This window comes from Coregonus clupeaformis, chromosome 14 (assembly GCF_020615455.1).
Source record: "Coregonus clupeaformis isolate EN_2021a chromosome 14, ASM2061545v1, whole genome shotgun sequence".
Classification (NCBI taxonomy): Eukaryota; Metazoa; Chordata; class Actinopteri; order Salmoniformes; family Salmonidae; genus Coregonus; species Coregonus clupeaformis.
The window spans coordinates 1009782-1031394 of record NC_059205.1 but is presented as its reverse complement, the minus strand read 5'-3'; the positions used below and the strand labels follow the sequence as shown (position 1 = coordinate 1031394).

Sequence of the window (21613 nt, the reverse complement as noted above, 5' to 3'; positions counted from 1 at the left end):
TTGTCCAGGGTCACGCCAAGGCTCTTCGCACTCTGGGAGGAGGACACAACGGAGTTGTCAACCGTGATGGCGAGATCATGGAACGGGCAGTCCTTCCCCGGGAGGAAGAGCAGCTCCGTCTTGCCGAGGTTCAGCTTGAGGTGGTGATCCGTCATCCATACTGATATGTCTGCCAGACATGCAGAGATGCGATTCGCCACCTGGTTATCAGAAGGGGGAAAGGAGAAGATTAGTTGTGTGTCGTCAGCGTAGCAATGATAGGAGAGTCCATGTGAGGATATGACAGAGCCAAGTGACTTGGTGTATAGCGAGAATAGGAGAGGGCCTAGAACTGAGCCCTGGGGGACATCAGTGGTGAGAGCACGTGGTGCGGAGACAGCTTCTCGCCACGCCACTTGGTAGGAGCGACCGGTCAGGTAGGACGCAATCCAAGACAGGTCTAGAAGGACAAGAGCAGAGGAGAGAGAGTTAGCTTTAGCATTGCGGAGAGCCTCTGTGACACAGAGTAGAGCAGTCTCAGTTGAATGACCAGTCTTGAAACCTGACTGGTTTGGATCAAGAAGGTCATTCTGAGAGAGATAGCAAGAGAGTTGGCTAAAGACGGCACGCTCAATAGTTTTGGAGAGAAAAGAAAGAAGGGATACTGGTCTGTAGTTGTTGACATCAGAGGGATCGAGTGTTGGTTTTTTGAGAAGGGGTGCAACTCTCGCTCTCTTGAAGACGGAAGGGACATAGCCAGCGGTCAAGGATGAGTTGATCAGCGAGGTGAGGTAAGGGAGAAGGTCACCGGAGATGGTCTGGAGAAGAGAGGAGGGGATAGGGTCAAGCGGGCAGGTTGTTGGGCGGCCTGCCGTCACAAGTCGCAAGATTTTATCTGGAGAGAGAGGGGAGAAAGAAGTCAAAGCATAGGGTAGGGCTGTGTGAGCAGGACCAGCAGTGTCATTTGACTTAACAAACGAGGATCGGATGTCGTCAACCTTCTTTTCAAAATGGTTGACGAAGTCATCCACAGAGAGGGAGGAGGGGGGATTCAGCAGGGAGGAGAATGTGGCAAAGAGCTTCCTAGGGTTAGAGGCGGATGCTTGGAATTTAGAGTGGTAGAAAGTGGCCTTAGCAGCAGAAATAGATGAAGAAAATGTAGAGAGGAGGGAGGAAAAGATGCCAGGTCTGCAGGGAGTCTAGTTTTCTTCCATTTCCGCTCAGCTGCCCGGAGCTCTGTTCTGTGAGCTCGCAATGAGTCATCAAGCCACGGAGCTGGAGGGGAGGACCGAGCCGGCCGGGAGGATAGGGGACATAGAGAGTCAAAGGATGCAGAAAGGGAGGAGAGGAGGGTTGAGGAGGCAGAATCAGGAGATTGGAGGGAGAAGGATTGAGCAGAGGGAAGAGATGATAGGATGGAAGAGGAGAGAGTAGCGGAGAGAGAGAGCGAAGGTTGCGACGGCGCATTACCATCTGTGTAGGGGCAGAGTGAGTAGTGTTGGAGGAGAGCGAGAGAGAAAAGGATACAAAGTAGTGGTCGGAGACTTGGAGGGAGTTGCAGTGAGATTAGTAGAAGAACAGCATCTAGTAAAGATGAGGTCAAGCGTATTGCCTGCCTTGTGAGTAGGGGGGGACGGTGAGAGGGTGAGGTCAAAAGAGGAGAGGAGTGGAAAGAAGGAGGCAGAGAGAAATGAGTCAAATGTAGACGTAGGGAGGTTGAAATCCCCCAGAACTGTGAGGGGTGAGCCATCCTCAGGAAAGGAACTTATCAAGGCGTCAAGCTCATGGCTGAGGTTTTATACTCCATGTACAGTGATCCTCAAAACATATTGTATCTGACTTTTTGAAGTCAGTGCTGGGTGAGGTACAGTTGGCCATCAAGGCTTTTGAGGGAGAGCAAGTAGATCCTCTTAAGCTACTTGACAGCTTGGTTAGCCTGATCAAGTCTGTGAGCAGCAGGGTGCTGAATCCACTGGCAAATGTTGATGTACTCAAAGGGCCAATAGATGGATACATCAGTCCCAAACCGTACCTTGGTTACCTTTTTGAGTCAAAGGCAGCTGAGCTCCACCTTGCGCCTGAGGATGAAAACAATGTCCAAAAGCGGTGTGTAGCCTTCACCATCTCCCTCACTAATGAGTTGAGGGTGAGACTGCCGGACAACATCGAAGCATTGCAGTACATGTCAGTTTTCAATGTGGAGGAAACTCTAAAGCACAATAAGAGCCCTGGAGAAATAGAAAAAATAGCCAAGCTCCTTGGCTACTCCCCTGTAGAGATAGACAAGATTGTCCAGCAATGGCGTGCCATCCATCTTAGTAAATGGAATGAGACAAAAAACACACTGGGCTTCTGGAGTGAGATTTGGAAGTTCAGGGATGCAGCTGATATCAACCCGTTTCAAGATCTTGCCATGGCTGCTGTGTCTGTGTTGTCCTTGCCACACTCGAACGCTGAAGTCGAGAGAGTATTCAGCCAGATGAGTGTGGTAAAAAGCAAACTTAGAAATCGGATGTCCTTGCAGACCCTTAACTCCATCCTGTACATTCGATATGGACTGAAGCTGTCTGGTGAGGCTTGCTATGAGCACCAGCTGCCTGATAATGTTTTGCAGCCTTTTGGCACATGAGCTGCTTACTCATTTAAGTCAGCTCCCTTAGTTGCTGAACCTGCCATAGAGAGCCTTGACCAAAAGGACGATGACCCACTCTTTCTGTGAGCCAGCACAGCCTGTGTGTGTGTGTGTGGAGGGGGGTCTGAAAAAAAATTAGGGCCAGACTAGTTACCATCATTTTCTCACATTGCCATTGACAGTTTTTTCTATTGTCTCTTTTTGGTCTATTTAGATTGTTAATGTTGATTGTATACAATTTTTTTTTACAAATGTTATGGTTAAAAATGTTCATGTTTTACTGTGACTTGTTGTAGGCTCCTAAGTGGAACATAAGGTTAAAAACCAAACCAAACTTAAGAAAACTAAACTAAACATTTTTTTTACTAAAACAAACTAAGTAACTCAGCCAGAGTGTCTCTTTTGGGTAACTTTTGCCGGTCCCAAGCCCGGATAAAGGAGGATGGTTGGAATTGTGACATAAAAAAACAAGAATCAAAAAGAAGAGAGTTAATTTGTAGTTCTAAACATATTTAGGGTGTTTTTTACTCACTTTTTGTCTCTCCCACGACTTTATTCCTCTCTCCCATGACTTTATTCCTCACAATTACATGCACAACTATGCAAATTAGGTGATGACGTCATTTAGCGACTTTTAGGGAAGCCAATAGCTACTTTCCTTACTGAGAAGTTGGCAACACGTGTGTCCGACTCCCGAAACGAACTTGAAAATGAGCCAACCCCATGCTTACTTTTTAGGGACCACTGTCAATGGAATGCTTCGTTTCTGTGCTATACATTACTTATTGTCTTATTGAAACATTTTATTTAATAAGTAATTGTATAATAGTTTGTAACATCAAAATATACGTACAAAGAATATTCATTATTGACAAATCTCTAATATCGGGGATAGAGACAAAAATAAAAATGGTCATAACTTTAACGACAGCGCTTTGGTTAGTCTTGTTTTCCTATCCATTGCGCATGTCCAAAATAAACAATGGGCGGATTCGATTACGCTGAGTCGCGGGACACTTGCGAGGAGCTCCATCTTCAAATCGAACAATAATCGGTGCCGCACGGTCATTTTGTCAACAAGGCAGCATGGTGCATCGTCCAGAAACATAAAACATATATTTTCCATAAAATACATGTTTGAATAGCCTAACTATTTTTAATTGGGAAGGCAGATAAAACGTTGTTATCAAAAACAATCACTTTTGTATGGGAAAACACAGAATCCTACTAATTACAACACATGCTTAATTACAACACTTTTGTTTTGAGCCGACTTCGCCGTGGGCTTTGAACGGGGCACCTGGCTCCCGCCCGGGAGGCAGCCAGTTTAAAATCGAACGCAACCAACTTTCAGCCGCTGCGAAACACGACTACACGGGCGAGATTAATCGAACCCCCTCAGTGAAAATGGCTGCCATTGACTTCATAACGTTAACTGGTGACAGCGAGAAAAAACAACCGTAAGTAATGCTTTAAATTGTGCTTTAGGTAGCTAAAATGTATAGTTTTCACTATGGGTTATTCTGCGTGTGGTCATAAACAGTTATTGTTCAATTAATAATGTCTTATAAGCGTTGTTAGCGCTTGAGCCTGTTTCGCTACTAGCTAGCTAGCTTACAAGCCAATGTCATAGTTGTGAAACTCGGAGAAATACTGGACAAGGTTAGCCAGCTAGCTTATGACCTAGTTTCAGTGCCTCTCAAACCTCTCCTCGGGGACCCCCAGCCGTTTAATCTATTCCAGAGCTAGCACGTCTGATTCAACTTGTCAATCATTAAGCCCCTGACTAGCTAATTGAATCAGGTGTGCTTGTTCAGGCTGCAACAAAATTGTGAAACGACTGGGGGTCCCCAAAGAAAGGTTTGAGAAACACACAAGTTACACCACTAGTAGTTGTGGAATGAACCAGCAATAGTTGTCAAAATGAACCAATTACCATGGGGCATTCCAGTTGATTTAATCATTACATTAATCTTTCCAATATCCTGTCGTGTGCAGGGGAGAGGATGCAGAGAGGAGTGGTAATGAAGAGGAAGACCAGGACCTGTCAGAGGAGGAGGGAGGCGCCGCCGGGAAGGCCGAAGCCGGTTCGTTGAAGCTCAGCGTTGCCGCGAGCTCAGCCAAGGCCAAGAAAAAGAAACACAAGCACCGCAGCAAACAGAAGAGACACAAGCAGTCTTCACCTGAGGACAAAGAGCGGCGCCACAAGCACCGGCACAAGCACAAGAAGCACAGGCGTAAAGATGGCCCCTCGACCGACGGCTTCCCCACCGGTGGCGACGACAACGCTTTCCCATACTCTTGCTCCTCCAAGCAGCCGAGACTGGAAGACGACGAGATGGCGCTTCTGGAGGAGCTGGAGAAACAGCGGGCCCTGATCCAAGCTGAGCTAGACAGTGAAATGACTGAGGGGGGCAGGGGGGTACAGTCGGGCATGGGGCTCATACTCCAGGGATACCACTCTGGGGAGGAGGAGGATGGGGAGATTCAGGGGGAGAGGGTGTGCAACGGGCAGCACTTGCGGAGAGGGGAAACTGGGGCTGGGGCTGGCTCAGGCTCGCAGACCGCTAAAGACGCTGGTAGAGTCCAGCGAGAGTCGGCAGATGCCGGCAAAGCTAAGCAGAAAAATCCCAATAAAGACGCTAGGAAGAGAAAGACTGACAGCAAGATCAAGGATCAGATGAGAGGGATGAGCACATCCAGGGATAGAGACAGCAGGAGACATTCCATGAGTGCGGATTGCTTTAAGGAAAGGGCACGGGTGTCCAAGTCTCCTCCTGGCACTAGCAAGCAGCCTGCTCAAAACCAGGACAAACACAAGAAGGCGATCAAGTCCCCCGCCAAGGACGCTTCCTCTGGGAATGAGAACTGCTCTCCTGGCCTGCGAGGGAGGCCGCCAGGCCCCGCCCCCCAGCTGCAGCGCAGCACGTCCCCATCACAGTGCCGGGACCCCCGGGCCTCCTCTTCAGGTCCCCAGGCAGCCGAGCGATGGGTCAGGTCACCGCCACCACCCAGAGGGGGCCACCCGCGCTCCCCGGAGTGTCAAAGGAGAGAGGTGGACCGACTGAGACTCTCACCTGGCAGGTCAGAACATTGTTTGGCCTCATGTCGATTCCACACATGAATCACAAAAAGTAATCCAAGTTGATGAGTTAAGAAATTTGGCCTTTTGCGTTTGATACAGATAAACATGCTTTTGTTTTCAAGGAGGAGATGTATCTTCTCACAACCAGGTACAGGGTCCACAAATTAATTTACTGGTAACATATTGTGAAAACCATTAGGTCCGGGTTGTCACTTTCCTCCCGGGATAGACCATGAGTATTGGGATGGGAAGCTTGGGGGGTGGGGGGTGGGGGCGTATTCATTATTGCACACTGTAGCAAAACGTTTTGCAACATGAAAAAGTAGCATTTCTTATGGGGCGAATTTAGGTTAGTCCTTCTCCGTTTCAGCTGGTTGTTTCCATTTAGTTTCTAGTGAATACACCCCTAGTAATACTGGGGGTGTGTTAGACACCACACCGAGGCTGGTTAAGGGCTCACATTTAAAACCACATGTCAGTTAAAATAATAATAATAATAATAAGATGTATTGTCACATACACGGGATAGCTGCAGTGTGTTGTTTTACAGGGTCAGCCATAGTAGTATGATAGCTGCAGTGTGTTGTTTTACAGGGTCAGCCATAGTTTTATGATCGGTGCAGTGTGTTGTTTTACAGGGTCAGCCATAGTAGTATGATCGGTGCAGTGTGTTGTTTTACATGGTCAGCCATAGTAGTATGATCGGTGCAGTGTAATGTGTTGTTTTACATGGTCAGCCATAGTAGTATGATCGGTGCAGTGTAATGTGTTGTTTTACAGGGTCAGCCATAGTAGTATGATCGGTGCAGTGTAATGTGTTGTTTTACAGGGTCAGCCATAGTAGTACGATAGGTGCAGTGAAATGTGTTGTTTTACAGGGTCAGCCATAGTAGTACGATAGGTGCAGTGAAATGTGTTGTTTTACAGGGTCAGCCATAGTAGTATGATAGGTGCAGTGAAATGTGTTTTACAGGGTCAGCCATAGTACGGCGCCCTTGGAGCAAATTAGGGTTTAAGTGCCTTGCTCAAGGGCACATAGACAGATTTTTCACCTTGTCTGCTTGGGTATTCGAACCTGCGACTTTTTCAGTTACTAATCCCAACGCTCTAATTGCAAGTAGACAGCTGCTATTTCCAGTAAGGGTCTATCAGCAGAATCTGTGCCAGGAAATAAGAAATGAGTGCTGGTGTGAGTGCTCATGGGAGATGTAGTCATGCGCGATATTCCCTACCAAACGTAGTCCAGTTTACATCATCCACACATTGAATCGTGTCCAAATCAAATCACACAAACCCTTTAGGTAATGCGTGGAAAATATTGAATGTGTAAGCCCTTGTCCTGTTGCTGCGTGGTCTTCAGGATGCGGCGCCAGGACGAGGCAGGGGGCCGCAGGGATGCCAGCCCAGCTCGACGGTTCAGCCGCTCACCTTTCAGGCGGAGGTGTCGCTCTCCCAGGAGACGCAGCAGGTCTCCATTCAGGAGGAGGTGGGTGGAGGTACTTTTCTCCCCATATGTCTGATAACTGTACTATCCCCACCTGTGTTGTGTTCAGTTGAAGTCAGAAGTTTACATACACCTTAGCCAAATACATTTAAACTCAGTTTTTCACAATTCCTGACATTTAATCCCAGTAAAAAATTCCCTGTCTTAGGTCAGTTAGGATCACCACTTTATTTTAAGAATGTGAAATGTCAGAATAATAGTAGAGAGAATGATTTATTTCAGCTTTTCTTTCTTTCATCACATTCCCAGTGGGTCAGAAGTTTACATACACTCAATTAGTATTTGGTAGCATTGCCTTTAAATTGTTTAACTTGGGTCAAACCGTTCGGGTAACCTTCCACAAGCTTCTCACAATAAGTTGGGTGAATTTTGGCCCATTCCCCCTGACAGAGCTGGTGTAACTGAGTCAGGTTTGTAGGCCTCCTTGCTCGCACCAAAGTACGTTAATCTCTAGGAGACAGAACGGGTCTCCTTCCTGAGCGTTATGACGGCTTTGTGGTCCCATGGTATTTATACTTGCGTACTATTGTTTGTACAGATGAACATGGTACCTTCAGGCGTTTGGAAATTGCTTCCAAGGATGAACCAGACTTGTGGAGGTCTGCACATTTTTTTCTGAGGTCTTGGCTGATTTCTTTAGATTTTCCCATGATGTCAAGCAAAGAGGCACTGAGTTTGAAGGTAGGCCTTGAAATACATCCACAGGTACACCTTCAATTGACTCAAATGATGTCAATTAGCCTATCAGAAGCTTCTAAAGCCATGACATCATTTTCTGGAATTTTCCAAGCTGTTTAAAAGCACCGTGAACTTAGTGTATGTAAACTTCTGACCCACTGGAATTGTGATGCAGTGAATTATAAGTGAAATAATCTTTCTGTAAACAATTGTTGGAAAAATTACTTGTCATGCACAAAGTAGATGTACTAACCGACTCGCCAAAACTATAGTTTGTTAACAATACATTTTGTGGAGTGGTTGAAAAACTAGTTTTAATGACTCCAACCTAAGTGTATGTAAACTTCCGACTTCAACTGTATATGTCTGTGAGTCTATATATACAGATGGGCCTCTGTAGCTCAGCTGGTAGAGCATGGCACTTGTAACGCCAAGGTAGTGGGTTCGATCCCCGGGACCACCCATATGTAAAAATGTATGCACACATGACTGTAAGTCGCTTTGGATAAAAGCGTCTGCTAAATGGCTTATTATTATTATTATTATTATTATTTATTTCCCATTCTCTGTCTGATGAAGGTCTGACCGAAACGTCATTCTTTATTTTAAAGTGTTGCAACTTACCTATTTTGAGGCTATGATAGTTCTTATTTTATTGTCACCGAATAGGTTCAGCCACAGTAGTATGGCGCCCCTGGAGCAAATGACAGTTAAGTGCCTTGCTCAAGGGCACATAGACCGATTTTTCACCTTGTTGGCTCGGGTATTCGAACCGGCAACCTTTCGGTTACTGGCCCGACCCTCTAACCACCACCCTAATGATGTTTTTCTTCAAGATTCAATGGTTATACAGTGCATTCGGAAAGTATTCAGACCCCTTGACTTTTTCCACATTTTGTTACGTTACAGCCTTATTTTAAAATGGATAATACACATAATGACAAAACAAAAAGTTTTTTATATTTTTATTGTTGCACATTTTATAAAAAATTAAAATAATAATGTCACATTTACATGAGTATTCAGACCCTTTACTCAGTACTTTGTTGAAGCACCTTTGGCAGTGATTACATCCTTAAGTCTTCTTGGGTATGATGCTACAAGCTTGGCACACCTGTATTTGGGGAGTTTCTCCCATTATTCTCTGCAGATCCTCTCAAGCTCTGTCAGGTTGGATGGGCAGCGTTGCCGCGGAGCTATTTTCAGGTCTCTCCAGAGATGTTCGATCAAGTTCAAGTCCGGGCTCTGGCTGGGCCACTCAAGGACATTCAGAGACTTGTCCCAAAGCCACTCCTGCGTTGTCTTGGCTGTGTGCTTAGGGTTGTTGTCCTGTTTTGAAGGTGAACCTTCGCCCCAGTCTGAGGTTCTGAGCGCTCTGGAGCGGTTTTCATCAAGGATGTCTCTGTACTTTGCTCCGTTCATCTTTCACTCAATCCTGACTAGTCTCCCTGCTGCTGAAAAACATCCCCACAGCATGATGCTGCCACCACCATGCTTCACCGTAGGGAGGGTGCCTGGTTTCCTCCAGACGTGATGCTTAGTATTCAGGCCAAAGAGTTCAATCTTGGTTTCATCAGACCAGAGAATCTTGTTTCTCATGGTCTTAGAGTCCTTTAGGTGCCTTTTGGCAAACTCCAAGCAGGCTGTCATGTGCCTTTTACTGAGGAGTGGCTTCCGTCTGGCCACTCTAACATAAAGGCCTGATTGCTGGAGTGCTGCAGAGATGGTTGTCCTTCTGGAAGGTGCCCCAATCTCCACAGAGGAGCTCTGTCAGAGTGACCATCGGGTTCTTGGTCATTTCCCTGACCAAGGCCCCTCGCCCCCGAGTTTGACTGGGCGTCCAGCTCTAGGAAGAGTCTTGGTGGTACCAAACTTCTTCTATTTAAGGATGATAGAGGCCACGGTGTTCTTGGGGACCTTCAATGTTGCAGAAATTGTTGGGTACCCTTCCCCAGATCTGTGCCTCGACGCAATCCTGTCTCTGAGCTCTACAGACAATTCCTTTGACCTCATGGCTTGGTTTTTGCTCTGACATGCACTGTCAACTGTGGGACCATATACAGTGCGGAAAAAAAGTATTTAGTCAACCACCAATTGTGCAAGTTCTCCCACTTAAAAAGATGAGAGAGGCCTGTAATTTTCATCATAGGTACACGTCAACTATGACAGACAAAATGAGAAAAAAAAATCCAGAAAATCACATTGTAGGATTTTTAATGAATTTATTTGCAAATTATGGTGGAAAATAAGTATTTGGTCAATAACAAAAGTTTCTCAATACTTTGTTATATACCCTTTGTTGGCAACGACACAGGTCAAACGTTTTCTGTAAGTCTTCACAAGGTTTTCACACACTGTTGCTGGTATTTTGGCCCATTCCTCCATGCAGATCTCCTCTAGAGCAGTGATGTTTTGGGGCTGTCGCTGGGCAACACGGATTTTCAACTCCCTCCAAAGATTTTCTATGGGGTTGAGATCTGGAGACTGGCTAGGCCACTCCAGGACCTTGAAATGCTTCTTACGAAGCCACTCCTTCGTTGCCCGGGCGGTGTGTTTGGGATTATTGTCATGCTAAAAGACCTAGCCACGTTTCATCTTCAATGCCCTTGCTGATGGAAGGAGGTTTTCACTCAATCTCACGATACATGGCCCCATTCATTCTTTCCTTTACACAGATCAGTCGTCCAGGTCCCTTTGCATAAAAATAGCCCCAAAGCATGATGTTTCCACCCCCATGCTTCACAGTAGGTATGGTGTTCTTTGGATGCAACTCAGCATTCTTTGTCCTCCAAACACGACGAGTTTACTTTTTACCAAAAAATTATATTTTGGTTTCATCTGACCATATGACATTCTCCCAATCCTCTTCTGGATCATCCAAATGCACTCTAGCAAGCTTCAGACGGGCCTGGACATGTACTGGCTTAAGCAGGGGGACACGTCTGGCAATGCAGGATTTGAGTCCCTGGCGGCGTAGTGTGTTACTGATGGTAGGCTTTGTTACTTTGGTCCCAGCTCTCTGCAGGTCATTCACTAGGTCCCCCCGTGTGGTTCTGGGATTTTTGCTCACCGTTCTTGTGATCATTTTGACCCCACGGGGTGAGATCTTGCGTGGAGCCCCAGATCGAGGGAGATTATCAGTGGTCTTGTATGTCTTCCATTTCCTAATAATTGCTCCCACTGTTGATTTCTTCAAACCAAGCTGCTTACCTATTGCAGATTCAGTCTTCCCAGCCTGGTGCAGGTCTACAATTTTGTTTCTGGTGTCCTTTGACAGGTCTTTGGTCTTGGCCATAGTGGAGTTTGGAGTGTGACTGTTTGAGGTTGTGGACAGGTGTCTTTTATACTGATAACAAGTTCAAACAGGTGCCATTAATACAGGTAACGAATGGAGGACAGAGGAGCCTCTTAAAGAAGAAGTTACATGTCTGTGAGAGCCAGAAATCTTGCTTGTTTGTAGGTGACCAAATACTTATTTTCCACCATAATTTGCAAATAAATTCATTAAAAATCCTACAATGTAATTTTCTGGAAAAAAAAATGCTCAATTTGTCTGTCATAGTTGACGTGTACCTATGATGAAAATTACAGGCCTCTCATCTTTTTAGGTGGGAGAACTTGCACAATTGGTGGCTGACTAAATACTTTTTTCCCCCACTGTATATAGATAGATACATACATACATAAATACAGTGGGGAGAACAAGTATTTGATACACTGCCAATTTTGCAGGTTTTCCTACTTACAAAGCATGTAGAGGTCTGTCATTTTTATCATAGGTACACTTCAACTGTGAGAGACGGAATCTAAAACAAAAATCCAGAAAATCACATTGTATGATTTTTAAGTAATTAATTTGCATTTTATTGCATGACATAAGTATTTGATAATCTACCAACCAGTAAGAATTCCAGCTCTCACAGACCTGTTAGTTTTTATTTAAGAAGCCCTCCTGCTCTCCACTCATTACCTGTATTAACTGCACCTGTTTGAACTTGTTACCTGTATAAAAGACACCTGTCCACACACTCAATCAAACAGACTCTAACCTCTCCACAATGGCCAAGACCAGAGAGCTGTGTAAGGACATCAGGGATAAAATTGTAGACCTGCACAAGGCTGGGATGGGCTACAGGACAATAGGCAAGCAGCTTGGTGAGAAGGCAACAACTGTTGGCGCAATTATTAGAAAATGGAAGAAGTTCAAGATGACGGTCAATCACCCTCGGTCTGGGGCTCCATGCAAGATCTCACCTCGTGGGGCATCAATGATCATGAGGAAGGTGAGGGATCAGCCCAGAACTACACGGCAGGACCTGGTCAATGACCTGAAGAGAGCTGGGACCACAGTCTCAAAGAAAACCATTAGTAACACACTACGCCGTCATGGATTAAAATCCTGCAGCGCACGCAAGGTCCCCCTGCTCAAGCCAGCGCATGTCCAGGCCCGTCTGAAGTTTGCCAATGACCATCTGGATGATCCAGAGGAGGAATGGGTGAAGGTCATGTGGTCTGATGAGACAAAAATAGAGCTTTTTGGTCTAAACTCCACTCGCCGTGTTTGGAGGAAGAAGAAGGATGAGTACAACCCCAAGAGTACCATCCCAACCGTGAAGCATGGAGGTGGAAACATCATTCTTTGGGGATGCTTTTCTGCAAAGGGGACAGGACGACTGCACCGTATTGAGGGGAGGATGGATGGGGCCATGTATCGCGAGATCTTGGCCAACAACCTCCTTCCCTCAGTAAGAGCATTGAAGATGGGTCGTGGCTGGGTCTTCCAGCATGACAATGACCCGAAACACACAGCCAGGGCAACTAAGGAGTGGCTCCGTAAGAAGCATCTCAATGTCCTGGAGTGGCCTAGCCAGTCTCCAGACCTGAACCCAATAGAACATTTTTGGAGGGAGCTGAAAGTCCGTATTGCCCAGCGACAGCCCCGAAACCTGAAGGATCTGGAGAAGGTCTATATGGAGGAGTGGGCCAAAATCACTGCTGCAGTGTGTGCAAACCTGGTCAAGACCTACAGGAAACGTATGGTCTCTGTAATTGCAAACAAAGGTTTCTGTACTAAATATTAAATTCTGCTTTTCTGATGTATCAAATACTTATGTCATGCAATAAAATGCAAATGCAAAATTTTCTGGATTTTTGTTTTAGATTCCGTCTCTCACAGTTGAGGTGTACCTATGATAAAAATGACAGACCTCTACATGCTTTGTAAGTCGGAAAACCTGAAAAATCGCCAGTGTATCAAATACTTGTTCTCCCCACTGTACGTGTGTTTCTTTCCAAATCATGTCCATTCAGTTGAATTTATCACAGGTGGACTCCAATCAAGTTGTAGAAACATCTCAAGGATGATCAATGGAAACATGATGCACCTGAACTCAATTTCGAATCTCATAGCAAAGGGTCTGAATACTTATGTAAATAAGGTATTATAATTTTTTTTGTATACGTTTGCTAAAATATCTAAACCTGTTTTCACTTTGTTGTTATGGGGTATTGTGTGTAGATTTGATGAGGAATTTGTTATATTTAATCCATTTTAGATAAAGGCTGTAACGTAACAAAGTGGAAAAGTGGAAGGGGTCTGAATATTTCTGAATGCACTGTAATTGCAATGACCATTTGAACATCAGGAAATCGTACATATTGCACCTGTAAGATGCTCAGGCTTTTGCTTTTTTCTTTCCTGTGACTCTTCTACGTAGGTCATTGGATCGGGACAGGATGGGACGGAGGCCACATTGGGGTTCCAGATCCCAGGAGAGGAGGCAGAGGCTGAGCCGGGACAGAGAGGACAAGTTCAAGGGCAGCCTCTCGGAAGGAATGAAGGCTGACAAGGAGGACTCTGAAGATGAAGTGTAGGCAGTTCACTAGGGAGTGAATTTTAGTTGCTTATTGTTGAATGTATCGTTCATACACAAATGATACAACATTAATCCATTTCAATTTCATTAGTGAAACCACCCAATTTTTTAGCAATATGAGCTATTGTTTATGGGTGTGGGGTGGACGACCACGTTGTATGTGTGTGTTGAGAGTTGACGTGTCCTGTAATAGGCTGGAAGATTACGACGTTGATGAGGAGGACGAGGAGGCCCTCATCGAACAGAGGAGGCTACAGCGCCTGGCCATCGTCCAGGTGGGTAAAAAGACCTCTGACATCATCCCCTCTGCACCGACCTAACTTAACAGAGCCACACAGCCATGTTGCTACAGTATATATTTTAACCGTTTCTTTATTGGCCGTTGTCATACACAGCATGCAAACGTGACACACTCAGCTGTTTTGATTGTTAGTTCGACAATTAGAATGGCGTTGGACACTGTGTGCCGTGCCTGTGCTCTGGCCACACCCCTAATCCCAGGTTTTGTGTTACTTCCACATGCTTAGTGCCAAGGGAGTCAATCCCTCTCTCTCCCTGTCCACCGATCCTCTCTCCCTGTCCACCGATCCTCTCTCCCTGTCCCCCGAACCTCTCTCCCTGTCCACCAACCTCCCCCCTCTCTGTCCTCCAACCTCCCCTCCCTCTCTCTCGCCCTCTCTCTCCCTGTCCACCAACCTGCCCCTCTCTCTCTCACTGTCCACCAACCTGCCCCTCTCTCTCTCCCTGTCCACCAACCTGCCCCTCTCTCTCTCCCTGTCCACCAACCTGCCCCTCTCTCTCTCCCTGTCCACCAACCTGCCCTCTCTCTCTCCCTGTCCACCAACCTGCCCCTCTCTCTCCCTGTCCACCAACCTGCCCCTCTCTCTCCCTGTCCACCAACCTGCCCCTCTCTCTCTCCCTGTCCACCAACCTGCCCCTCTCTCTCTCCCTGTCCACCAACCTGCCCCTCTCTCTCTCTCTCCCTGTCCACCAACCTGCCCCCTCTCTCTCTCTCCCTGTCCACCAACCTTCCCCTCTCTCTCCCTGTCCACCAACCTTCCCCCTCTCTCTCCCTGTCCACCAACCTGCCCCTCTCTCTCTCCCTGTCCACCAACCTGCCCCTCTCTCTCTCCCTGTCCACCAACCTGCCCCCTTCTCTCTCTCTCTCTCTCTCTCTCTCTCTCTCTCCCTGTCCACCAACCTCCCCCTCTCTCTCCCTGTCCACCAACCTTCCCCCTCTCTCTCTCTCCCTGTCCACCAACCTGCCCCCTCTCTCTCTCCCTGTCCACCAACCTTCCCCCTCTCTCTCTCCCTGTCCACCAACCTTCCCCTCTCTCTCTCTCCCTGTCTACCAACCTTCCCCCTCTCTCTCCCTGTCCACCAACCTTCCCCCTCTCTCTCTCTCCCTGTCCACCAACCTTCCCCCTCTCTCTCTCCTGTCCACCAACCTTCCCCCTCTCTCTCCCTCCTGTCCACCAACCTTCCCCCTCTCTCTCTCTCCCTGTCTACCAACCTGCCCCTCTCTCTCTCTCCCTGTCTACCAACCTGCCCCTCTCTCTCTCTCCCTGTCCACCAACCTTCCCCCTCTCTCTCTCCCTGTCCACCAACCTTCCCCCTCTCTCTCTCCCTGTCCACCAACCTTCCCCCTCTCTCTCCCTGTCCACCAACCTGCCCCTCTTTCTCCCTGTCTACCAACCTTCCCCCTCTCTCTCCCTGTCCACCAACCTCCCCCTCTCTCTCCCTGTCCACCAACCTTCTCTCTCCCTGTCCACCAACCTTCTCTCTCCCTGTCCTCCAACCTCCCCCTCTCTCTCCCTGTCCACCAACCTTCTCTCTCCCTGTCCACCAACCTCCCCCTCGCTCTCCCTGTCCACCAACCTCCCCCTCTCTCTCCCTGTCCACCAACCTCCCCTCGCTCTCCCTGTCCACCAACCTCCCCCTCTCTCTCCTCTCCTGTCCTCCAACCTCCCCCTCTCTCTCCCTGTCCACCAACCTTCCCCTCTCTCTCTCTCCCTGTCCACCAACCTTCCCCCTCTCTCTCCCTGTCCACCAACAACACAGAATTCCCTCCCAGCACACCACTAAGAATACCAATAATTATGACCATAGTTTTTCTTGTTGTAAATATGACAACTGTTATCCATCTTTTTTTTTTTTTGCTTTATGATTTAGAAAAGGGTGCAAATTCTCAAAGGTATCATGTTTATGAACAAATAGATTGTAATCGCTGGAGAATAAACTAGATGAGCTCCGTTTGCGACTATCCTATCAACGTGATCTGAAGTACTGTAACATCCTATGTGTTGTGTCTCTTTAACAGCCGGGTGCACAATCTGTAATATTAAGGAAGTCTCGAGGTTCTGCTCGACGGCATTAGAATACCTCATGATAAGCTGTAGACCGTACTATTTACGAAGTTTTCATCTATATTTTTCGTAGCTGTCTATTTACCACCGCAAACCGATACTGGCACTAAGACCGCACTCAACCAGCTGTATAGGGCCGTGAGCAAACATGAACATGTGTGTGGCCGGTGATTTTAATGCAGAGAAACTGAAATCAGTCTTACCTCATTTCTACCAGCATGTCACCTTTACAACTACAGGTGAAAAAAAAAAACTCTAGATCACCTTTACTCCACACACAGAGACGCATACAAAGCTCACCCTCCATTTGGCAAAGCTGCCCATAACTCTATCCTCCTGCTCACAAGCAAAAGCTCAAACGGTGGCACAATTGGCTACCCGGACTATTTGCATTGACCCCCATTTTTATGCACTGGCTCTATGCACACTCACTAGAAACGACCCACCCACTCCCATACTGCACTGACACTCCCAACACATGCACACTCACTACATACGCTCACACACAAAAAACACGTGAATATTGACGCCACACACTCACACCCCCTAGCTACATGTACATATTACATCAATCACCTCAACTCCCTCGTGCCCCTGCACATTGACTCAGTACCGGTACTTCCTGTATATAGCCTCATTACTCCCTCGTACTCCAGCACATTGACTCAGTACCGGTACTCCCTTGTATGTAGCCTCGTTATTGTTATTATGTGTTACCATTTCTTTCTTATTTTTTTTTTTTTTTGTGTGCTAATTTTCTTTTTAACTCTGCGTTGTTGGTTAAGGGCTCGTAAGTAAGCATTTCACGGTAAAGTCTACACCTGTTGTATATTCGGCGCGTGTGACAAATTTAAAAATTTTGATTTTGATTTGACATGTGTACTGTGTGCGTATGTATTTGTGACTTGTTAGTGTACATGTTCTCGTGCCGGTGCTTGCATATTTTTTTGCTCACGCGTGTGTGTTTTTCTTCTGTGAACAGAAGTACAAGGGAGGGAACGAGGACAGTAATATGTCGGCACCGTCGGACCCCGGCAGCCCCCAGAGCAGCCAGCGCAGCCGCTCGCCCTCACCAGACGGCATCCTGGAGCGTGTGACGGCCGACGTCAAAGAGTACGAGCGGGAAAACATGGACACCTTCGAAGAAAACGTCAAGGCTAAGCACAACCTCATCGAACAGGAGAAAGATGGTAAACATATGTACCTTTCATATAAGCGTGTGTGCACATCAGACAAACTAAGACCTGGACCTATATGAAATACTTTCAACTAATTGATTTACGCTGGATTTAGTTTGCTCAGTACATTATGGAAACCATAGATTACTCTGTTAATACCATGAAGTATCTGACCCAGATGGGTGTTTTGTCTGATGCAGTAGTAGCATCGGCAGTAGCAGCATTTGGCTACGTCATGTTGGTTTGTCTGTAAGGGGACACCAGGGCTTTTTAAATGCAGACACAAAACCTTCCCTGGAGATGGTTTGGAAGCGCCACTGAACGGGCATTTTACTTGTCTGTAAAGGACCAGTAGTAGTAGTAGTAGTAGGCCCAGTAGTAGTAGTAGTAGTAGTAGGCCCAGTAGTAGTAGTAGTAGTAGGCCCAGTAGTAGTAGGCCCAGTAGTAGTAGGCCCAGTAGTAGTAGTAGTAGTAGGCCCAGTAGTAGTAGTAGCAGTAGTAGTAGCAGTAGTAGTAGGCCCAGTAGTAGTAGTAGGCCCAGTAGTAGTAGTAGTAGTAGGCCCAGTAGTAGTAGTAGTAGTAGTAGTAGGGCCCAGTAGTAGTAGTAGTAGGCCCAGTAGTAGTAGTAGGCCCAGTAGTAGTAGTAGTAGGCCCAGTAGTAGTAGTAGTAGTAGTAGTAGTAGTAGTAGTAGTAGGCCCAGTAGTAGTAGTAGTAGTAGTAGTAGTAGTAGTAGTAGTAGTAGTAGTAGTAGTAGTAGTAGTAGTAGGCCCAGTAGTAGTAGTAGTAGTAGTAGGGCCCAGTAGTAGTAGTAGTAGTAGTAGGCCCAGTAGTAGTAGTAGTAGTAGTAGTAGTAGTAGTAGTAGTAGGCCCAGTAGTAGTAGTAGTAGGCCCAGTAGTAGTAGTAGTAGTAGTAGTAGGCCCAGTAGTAGTAGTAGCAGTAGTAGTAGGCCCAGTAGTAGTAGTAGTAGGCCCAGTAGTAGTAGTAGGCCCAGTAGTAGTAGTAGTAGTAGTAGTAGTAGTAGTAGTAGTAGTAGTAGTAGTAGTAGTAGTAGTAGTAGTGGCCCAGTAGTAGTAGGGCCCAGTGGTAGTAGTAGTAGTAGTAGGCCCAGTAGTAGTAGTAGTAGTAGGCCCAGTAGTAGTAGTAGTAGTAGTAGGGCCCAGTAGTAGTAGTAGTAGTAGTAGTAGTAGGCCCAGTAGTAGTAGTAGTAGTAGTAGGCCCAGTAGTAGTAGTAGTAGTAGGCCCAGTAGTAGTAGTAGTAGTAGTAGTAGTAGTAGTAGTAGTAGTAGTAGTAGTAGGCCTAGTAGTAGTAGTAGTAGTAGTAGTAGTAGGCCCAGTAGTAGTAGTAGTAGGCCCAGTAGTAGTAGTAGTAGGGCCCAGTAGTAGTAGGCCCAGTAGTAGTAGTAGTAGTAGTAGGCCCAGTAGTAGTAGGCCCAGTAGTAGTAGTAGGCCCAGTAGTAGTAGGCCCAGTAGTAGTAGTAGTAGTAGTAGTAGTAGTAGTAGTAGTAGTAGTAGTAGTAGTAGTAGTAGTAGTAGTAGTAGTAGTAGTAGTAGTAGTAGTAGTAGTAGTAGTAGTAGTAGTAGTAGTAGTAGTAGTAGTAGTAGTAGGCCCAGTAGTAGTAGTAGTAGGCCCAGTAGTAGTAGTAGGCCCAGTAGTAGTAGTAGGCCCAGTAGTAGTAGTAGGCCCAGTAGTAGTAGTAGGCCCAGTAGTAGTAGTAGTAGTAGGCCCAGTAGTAGTAGTAGGCCCAGTAGTAGTAGTAGTAGTAGGCCCAGTAGTAGTAGTAGGCCCAGTAGTAGCAATAGAAGTGGGTGATAGACGTTGATCGAGTTCAAATGTAGTTCATAACTCTATTACTCAATTACTTATTATGATGTTAATTTCTAATATACTCTGACTTCTTAATCAATGAAATATATATTTTTTTAAAGTCATATTGACATCAGCAGTTGTCACAAAGTGCTTTTACAGTTTAGCAGTGCTCGAGTTTAAACTCTACCCCCTTTCTTTCCTAGAAGGAACCAACCCCAAAAAACCTTCTGCCCCCGATATGTTCACCGAATCGGATGACATGTTTGCCGCCTACTTTGACGTGAGTACTCCTCTTGTTCCTTTGATTGTGTCGTGTGGACTCTGACCACCATGACGTGTGCCAATGTGTCTTCAACATTTTAAATGAAGTTGATTTTATGGAATAGGATCCTGGCAGATAGGGTTGCAAAGAGGGGTGTCAGTGTCCCGGGTCGCTCTTGTGTTGTTACTGTCCAAACACGCGTCTGTCAGTGGGTAATTTGAAACCGGGCCACAGCGTTTTCTCCGGTGACCTTTCTGTGAGGCGACTTGTCCGATTCAGAGTCGAGATAAGCACGCAAGTTTGACTTTAGCGTAAATCATTAATTGAGGTCAGTGGGGGACCGAAAGTTTGGCGCGTCAATCTCAAGTCAGAATACCACCTCAACTGTGGTTTTGTATTGTAGCCTGACAGTCAGACCTGGGTTAGACCTGGGTTCAAATAGTATTAGTTTTTTCTTTCAAATAGTTTGAGCGTTTTAAATGAGCCTGCTTGGGGTGCCAGATGGACAACATTTGCACTATTGGGACTATTCCTTTGGTTCCATTGCGCCAGGCAAGCTCAATCAAGCACAGCTTCCCATCAGAAAAATTATAACTGATTTCTTAAAAGGAAAAAAACAAACATTGGAAAAACCATTGGTCTCCCGTCATACTAACACTAAGTGATTTGTGGCCACTGCAGAGTGCAAGGCTTCGCGCAGCAGGCATCGGAAAGGACTTTAAGGAGAACCCCAACCTCCGAGACAACTGGACAGACGCAGAGGGCTACTACCGTAAGTCCATTTGGCATTAAGCTCCTTCCTTCTTTGTTCCTTCGTTTGTTTGTTAGCTTATTCATTCATGAATCACTACTGAACAAAAATATAAACGCAACATGCAACATTTTCAAAGATTTTATTGAGTTACAGTTCATATATGGAAATCAGTCAATTGAAATAAATTCATTAGGCCGTAATCTATAGATTTCACATGACTGGGCAGGGGGAGGGCATAGGCCCACCCACTGGGGAGCCAGGCCCAGCCAATCAGAATGAGTTTGTCCCCACAAAAGGGCTTTATTACAGACATAAATATCCCCCCCCCCCCCAGACGATCCTGCAGGTGACGAAGCCAATGTGGAGAAGTGGGTGGACAGGTAGCTTAGTGGTTAAGAGTGTTGTGCCAGTAACCGAAAGGTCGTTGGTTCTAATCCCCGAGCCGACTAGGTGACAATCTGTCGATGTGCCCTTGAACAAGGCACTTAACCCTAATTGCTCCTGTAAGTTGCTCTGGATAAGAGCGTCTGCTAAATTACTAAAATGTAAAATGAGATCAAGGGCACGTGGTTACACATGGTCTGCGGTTGTGTGGCCAGTTTTACATACTGCCAATTCTCTAAAATGACGTTGGAGGCAGCTTATGGTAGAAAAATGAACATGAAATTCTCTGGCAACATCTCTGGTGGACATTCCTGCAGTCCGCATGCCAATTGCACGTTTCCTCAACTTTAGACATCTGTGGCATTGTGTTGTTTGACAAAACTGCACTTTTAGAGTGGCCTTTTATTGTCCCCAGCACAAGGTGCACCTGTGTAATGATCATGCTGTTTAATCAGCTTTTTGATGTGCCACACCTGTCAGGTGGATGGATTATTTTAGCAAAGGAAAAATGCTCACTAACAGGAAAGTAAACAAATGTGTGCACAAAATTTAAGGGAAATAAGCTTTTTGTGCGGCTGGAAGATTTCTGGGATCTTTAATTTCAGCTCATGAAACATGGGAACAACACTTTACATGTTGCGTTTATATTTTTGTTCAGTGAATATTTATATTCCGGTCTCTGATATTTCTTAATGTCTTTTTTATTTTTCTGGATTATGTGTTTTACATCTGCCATCAGTGTACGCGACCAGTAAACGTTGATTTGATTTGCATGAAAATGTGAAGATGGTTGTTTACATGCAAAATTGCCATTTCTTGTTGGTCGCTAAATCAAACGACAATGAGGAAGCAGAAAAAATCTGTTTTACTCACGTGCTACATCGGACACGTAACTTTTGCAGAGCTTGAGACACTCCTGTTCATTTCAACAAGAGCGTAACCGTGCCAGCTCTGCGAAAGGCTTACACTGTTTTGAGTCGTAAAATGTAAGTATTTTCAAGATTACGACGCGCAGCTCACGCATGAGAGCAAAAGTGGCTAGTGTTCTGCTCGCGCTGACCAAAAGTTACACTTCCAGTGTAGCAAAAAGAAACCGTGTAGCCGCA

General features: G+C 46.0%; 1 protein-coding gene across 3 annotated transcripts in view; it reads left to right on the top strand.

The window, feature by feature from the left end:
- Positions 1-3986: 3986 nt before the first annotated feature.
- LOC121580583 (serine/threonine-protein kinase PRP4 homolog) overlaps positions 3987-21613 on the top strand; it is a 35227-nt gene continuing 17600 nt past the window's right edge. Inside the window, exons 1-8 of one of the 3 annotated variants that reach the window (XM_041895544.2) lie at positions 3987-4071; positions 4610-5695; positions 7057-7182; positions 13614-13748; positions 13948-14029; positions 17103-17310; positions 19311-19387; positions 20051-20141. In XM_041895544.2, coding sequence (XP_041751478.1) covers positions 4019-4071; positions 4610-5695; positions 7057-7182; positions 13614-13748; positions 13948-14029; positions 17103-17310; positions 19311-19387; positions 20051-20141 — 1858 coding nt within the window. In that variant the 5' untranslated portion in view covers positions 3987-4018. Of the gene's footprint in view, positions 4072-4609; positions 5696-7056; positions 7183-13595; positions 13749-13947; positions 14030-17102; positions 17311-19310; positions 19388-20050; positions 20142-21613 lie in introns of all 3 variants that reach the window. The other 2 variants (XM_041895543.2, XM_041895540.2) reach the window with 2 other exon arrangements.